At 54.0% G+C, this 6,000-nt stretch overlaps 1 protein-coding gene across 2 annotated transcripts in view; it reads right to left on the reverse strand.

Moving 5' to 3' along the window:
- Nucleotides 1–3,924, reverse strand: part of CACNA2D3 (calcium voltage-gated channel auxiliary subunit alpha2delta 3) — an 889,368-nt gene extending 885,444 nt beyond the window's left edge. For both annotated transcript variants that reach the window (XM_088022023.1, XM_028124497.2), the window contains exons 1-2: nt 3,803–3,924; nt 3,053–3,134 (exon numbers count right to left, since the gene is read on the reverse strand). In XM_088022023.1, coding sequence (XP_087878149.1) covers nt 3,053–3,134; nt 3,803–3,924 — 204 coding nt within the window. The remainder of the gene's footprint in view (nt 1–3,052; nt 3,135–3,802) is intronic.
- Nucleotides 3,925–6,000: the final 2,076 nt, after the last annotated feature.

A 6,000-nucleotide genomic window follows, 5' to 3' on the forward strand; every position in this document is an offset into this window, starting at 1 on the left:
TAAAAGAAACTAATAGGTTGCTATTCCTGTGCTCAGAAAAGACAAACAGGAGAAAAAAAAATAGGGAAAGTCTGGCAGAGAATACCTAACATATTATCATAAGCTAAAGTAGTGAAAGCCATGGTATTAAACATAGAAACAATTGGGGAAATGCTCTCCTTTTTGAAGCCAGGACAATGAGGTATATTGTTAAACACTTGTGTTTATGTTGATGAAGTCAGGGATAATTCTACTAGCTCAAATTATATTATCTAATAAAAAAACCTTACCAAAATGGCAGTTTTCCCAGTCTCCAAACACCTTAAAATAAACGGCCAATTGTTATTTAACTTATACTCACAATAGCTGTTTTGTAAAGTTTTTGCCTTAGTGCAGAAATCACTAAACCCCCATTCTAAAAATGAATATACTACATTAATTCACAACATGAAGTGTCAACTAGAGAAACTACATAGAGTATGTAAAATGATACAGTGGTATGCAGTATGCCTACTTCACTGAAAATCAAATTTACATGTCCGTGCCTTAAAAGTGTAATTACAGTCTGTTATGCAACATGGTATTGTCACCTTTTTGAGTCCCCTTAATACAGTGTTAACTTCGTTTTACAGCCAAGTTTTTTTTTTTTTAACTCATGTTCAGAGTATCCAAATTGTTAAGGATGCAGTGATGTGATGGAAGGATGCACAGAGTTTTGACTTAGAGGAGTATTTCTTCAGGCAAATGGCCAGAAACGTGAAAATAAGCAAGAGAAAGGCAACTGTCTCCTTGCTTTTCCAAATGATGTTATGCCTCCCACACTCTGAGCACCTTAGATCTCTTCTTAAAGTTTCTTACATTCTGAACTGTCTAAATCAATGTTATTTGCTAATTTAAAAAATTCCGTCATATTTGGAGGCAGTGGACCAAGATGGCCAAAAGGTACCTGCAAAAGGGCTCCCCAAGTTACCTGACGTGCCCTGCCCATCATTCATGGAAGTCCTTGCCTATCAAGCCAAAGCCATAGGTACCTCAGGACTCCATGGCACATGACTGCCTTTGAAATGCAAGTAGAGCAGGTATCCACCACGGAACCTAATGCCAAGCAACACCCCACCTTCCCCTTGCATCAGATTACAAAATGCCAGGCAACAGCAAGGAATGACAACAAAGCCATAAACAGCTGGAAATAATTACACAATTGTCAAGCTGCAAACATGACAAAAGCAAAGCTAGGCTTGTGAATTCAGTATCAGAAAGGATGCTGATGAGAAGGTAAGAGAAGCATTTTAGCTGCTTCCAATTGGCTATTATAGAGTAGCCAGTAATATAGCTGATGGGGTTTTTTGTGCAGTGTGTGTGCATGTGTGTGCGAGCGTAGCTGATGGGGCTTTTGTGCAGTGTGTGTGCAAGTGTGTGCGAGTGTGTGTGCTAACTTCAGAGAGAAGGAAAAAGCCTATTTCCTGTGCTCCTACAAAATGTGAGATAAAAGATAGGTAAGCACAATCAAAAAACCATTCACAGGCTCTGAAGGGATACTTTCAGAGTTGCTACAACTAAACTACAACAGGCAGATGAAAAATATTCCTTTAAAGTTATACAAAAATGTTCTCTTCTTTCAAAGCATAAGGAAAATACACAAGCAATGCAAAACAGGCAGCAGCAACAGTCCAAAACTCTTCACGTAAAACACCTGACATGCAGGCAAAATGGCAAAGCCGGATACAGACTGGTCCAGATTCAAATACCAGCAGAAGAAGCAATTCCTATAAACTGACGGGTGGGTCGCAAGTATGTAAATTATCATTTTTCCATAAAGGCACATCACAGCCTCAAGTTTTTATCAATTGCCCATAATTCAGTGAACTCCTTCCCCAAATAACGGAGTTGAGCAGTCTTCCCACAGTTTCAAAGAATATGGCTATTGGCAATTTTTAAGAATAACTTCCTGCTTTCCATTGTGGGCTGATGCCTTATTACGATATTTGGATTTCGTGTGACAAACTGCTTCATATAATGTCCCCAAAAACGCTACTCTCTGAAGCAGAATGCCATAAATAAAATACGTACTTGGTTACCAGGCAGCATGCATAACACATATGTTACATTGGCCCAAAAAGCACATTTAAAAATGCTGAAAAGTTAACTTGACAATTTAATCTGTTTGTACCCATTTTCAGAGACTTATCCCCTAAAGGCCAATTTTATTTTCTATCTTTGAGAGAATACTTGGATTGATCCTGTTGATTTGTTAACTTGAAATTCTTTGAACCCTTGCAATTTCTCCTCCCAGCCTATTTTTTTCTTCTTTTTTTCTTGGAGGGGAGGGCAAAGGACCATACATCTCACAAGGTAATTTTAAGCATAATGCTGCCTGTTTGAATTAAAATTGATGCAGCTTCTGATAAAAGCCTAATAATCAATTCTCCATTCTCATTACTCTCCAGAATTATATGGACGCAGACCAATTTCTTAAGTTTGTGGACTACTCTCATAGGTTATTACCCGGCAGTGCAGCTGAGTGGAAAGATAACCACATTCATTCTCCTTATCTGTAATGATGTAATGCATCCCAGCCCTGGGTCTAGATGATTGGGGAATAATGGGATTGTACAACCACAGGGATGACAAACAATAGTGCAGCGTCTTTCTCAGATATACTGAACCCCAGTCTCCAAAGCAGGCAAGGTGAAGGACATCATAAAACAGGCACTGAGGCTGCCCCTTGGATGAAGTTAGCATTTTTTTGGCCAGAAAAGCATCTGCTCTCACACAGTAACAGCAATACCGACACTGGAAGGAGAGCCAGGCAAACACACTCAGTTTCCGAGCCCCAGCCAGGACAGTGCCAGTGAGGATCCTGCTTTTCTTTGTGTTTAGAACCAAGTGTCATCTAAAAATAACCAGTTGGTAGGGAGGAATCATTGCACAGTCCACTGACAAGACACGAGGGGACCAGAGACACCGCTGATAACTGACGCTGCTCCGGGTTCACGTTTGTTTGGAAAACTAAATCTGCCTCCATTTTCTGTGCTGGAAAAATCATCGCTTCCTGCCACTACAGAAACCTTACCTTTTGCAGAAGCTGGGAGCCGGAGTACTTAGCAGCAATGGATTTTATCTCCCCACCAAAAGCGGAGGCCCAGAGCTTCACCCTACAGGGAGAAAGAGCAGGAACAAATATAACACCCGTGTCACAGTCAACACGCACGCACACACGGGGCTGTGGCTGAAGGAGCCAGGCGACAGAACATTGGAGGAAAAAAAAAAAAAGAAAAGAAAAGAAAAAGCGCCTGGGTAGAAACTGCCAGCACCAAACTGCAGAGCGCAACGCGGGAGGGGGCCTGAGGGGGGTCATATAGTTCAAAATGCGCAAAGTCTCCCAAGCTCTCTAAAAAGATCACCGAGTTTTATGTGAATCATTGTCTGAGAACTTGACCACCCAACTGGGCATCACCTGGCAAATACTAGTCGGAAGAAACCCACCCATTTCCCCCCCTTCCCCAAAAAGGAGATGGCAAGACAGCAAAGAGGGAATAAATGAACGGCCCGTGGAAGTTGGATTCGGTAAACAGGCTTCAAAGTTGGAGCTGTCACTTGAGGTGAACCTCTCCAGGTCTCCCTCGCCGACCCGAGCAAGGGGGCAAGAGCATCCCACCCCAGCCTCGCCGCCCCACGCCCGTCCTGGAAGGCAGGTGCGAGAGGCGAGGCCGACGCCCGCGGCAGGTCCTGCCGGGTCGCACCTGCAGGCGCCCAAACTTGGGCACCGCGGGTCGCGGGCGGCCGGGTCCCCTCCCCGGGCGGCGCAGGAGCCGGCACTTACACGGAGAGCGGGATCTGCTGCTCCGAGCGCACCACGGCCCCCAGCGCTGCGTAGAGAAGCGCGGCGGCGAGGAGCGCCGAGGCCCCCCGGGACGCGCGCCGCTGCGAGCCCGGCCCGGCCATGCTCGGCTCCCTCCGACGCGCCGGCGGCGGCGACAGGAGCGGCCGCGCGGAGCTGCGCCGAGCGGGCGGTGGGCGAGCGCGCTGGGCTGACTGCTCCGCGCCGCCCCGCCTGCCTCTCGCGCGCCGGGCTCACTTGGGGAGCAGAAAAAGGAGCGGGGGGTGGGGGAGGGCGGGGAGGAGGAGGGAGGGAAGGGAGGGGACAGGGAGGCAGGCGGGGGAAGAGGGAGGGAGCCGCGCCTCTCGCACGGCGGCCGCCCGGCCCCGCCTCGGCGGCCCCGGGGAGTCCGGCGGGCCCCGGCGGGAGGGCGGGAGGCGCCGCGCGGGCGGGGACTCGCAAACTCCTGTGTCCTTGGCGGCGGCGGAGCGCGCCCTGCCCCGCCCGGCCACTGCGGCCGCCGAGTTCTTTACAACTCCGCAGTCCGCGGCCGCGGGCGCGACTCTCAGGCTGGCCCCGGGCCGTCCCCCGACCCCAGGGGCCGGGGCTGCTGTGGGGGGGGGGGGCCGCACGCGGACGGCCGGGTCTGGGGTGGCGGGGTGGGGCGCTGCCGAGCCTTAGAGGATTCTCCGGAGGGAAGGGGCAGGCGGAGAGGCAAAAGTCTGAGGAAGGAGCCGGGGCTTGCGGCGGCGGCCGGGGTCGCCAGCGGCGGAGTGGGGTGGGGACGGGACTGGGGGCTCCGCGGGTCCCGGCTAGGGCACTGGCGCGTGGCCGCCCGCGGCTGCTGCTCCGGCCCCGGCGCCTGACAGAGGAGGGCGCGAAGGGCGGCGCTGGCGCGCGAGCGGGGGGCTGAGGCTCCGGCCGCAGCGGGTCCGCCCCTGAAGCGCCCGGAGCCCGGCCCGGGCTTCCGAGCTGCTGGCGCTCGAGCGCGCTGCAGTCCGGTGTCCGCGCGACTGCGGCTGCGGCCGGGCTGTCAGGGCCGGGAAGGGAAGCCACTGCGGCGCCCGGTCCCTCCGGATCGGCGAACCCCCTAGATTTCGGGAAGGCGAGATTCCTTTGAGGCCCGGAGGCCACCCGCTCCCCCACGCTGACCCCCACCCCCTGGGCCGGCGGCGCTTTCTGGCCGCGCGCTGAAGAACGGGCTGGACGAAAGGAAGTCGGGGAAGCCCTGGGAAGCCAGAGAGGACCCGCCTTGCCACCCCCCGCCCCCGGCCTCTCTGGCCGCCCCCACCGGGACCTGGCTGTAGGAGCCCCCGGCCCGCGCGCGACGTCTGGGGTGTGACTGGGAACTTTGTGGGGCCCTCGTGCGGACCCGCAGTGAAGACCGACCCGAGGGAGGCTGAGTCATTCTCGACCCGCCGAGCGCACCTCGAGTGGCCCCGGGCGAGCCGCGCGCTCCCGACGCCGCGGGGTCTCTGGTGCATCCACCGCCCGGACCCGCCTGGTTTGCGTGCCTCCGCAACCCGGACGTGCGCTCCTGCGCGCCGGCCGCCTCCAGCCTCGGCGACCTCGGGCGGCGGGGGAGCAAGTGAGGGTGGGCTGCCGCTGCCGCTCGGGAGTGCCGGGCGAGGACCCAGGCCGGCCCTCCTGCTCAGTGGCCCCTGGAAAGATTTAGGCCAGCAGATGCTGGGCTTGATCTGATTTGGCTGTGCGGGGAGGGGAGACCCCGGGCTCCCGTGCGCCGGTCGCGCTCGCACCCGGGGCTCGGCGCCCGAAACAGGCCCCACCGGGGAAACGCCAGGTGCGTCCCGCCCACGGGCAGCGTCTACAATCTCCACGGATGACTAACCGGTTATAATGAATTCTCCGCTTCTGTGCACACCTCCCGTCATTGGAAGCGTGCTAACAGTTCCAAACAGAGCCAAGCGTGGCCTGACCCCGGGGCAAGTGGTCCGGATGGCTTGGCTGCTCAAATTGGGGGCTGGGAGAAAATTTTTTCTCCTGTCAGACCCCAGGAGCCTTCTTTCTAAATGAACGAATGAGTGAGGGAAGGAGGGAAGCATACTAGCCCTCATCAGTAAAGCACCAGTCCCTCACCTATATGGTATCTATAAGATAATAGCCCTTCACGAATTCACTTACTCATCCAGTGAATTGTCAAGCATCTGTGTGATGGGATATATGCTAGAGACCCGGTAGCC

The sequence above is a fragment of the Eumetopias jubatus genome, unplaced genomic scaffold, assembly GCF_037043125.1.
Source record: "Eumetopias jubatus isolate StellerSeaLion01/CBP00866 unplaced genomic scaffold, mEumJub1_p1.0 scaffold_1, whole genome shotgun sequence".
Classification (NCBI taxonomy): Eukaryota; Metazoa; Chordata; class Mammalia; order Carnivora; family Otariidae; genus Eumetopias; species Eumetopias jubatus.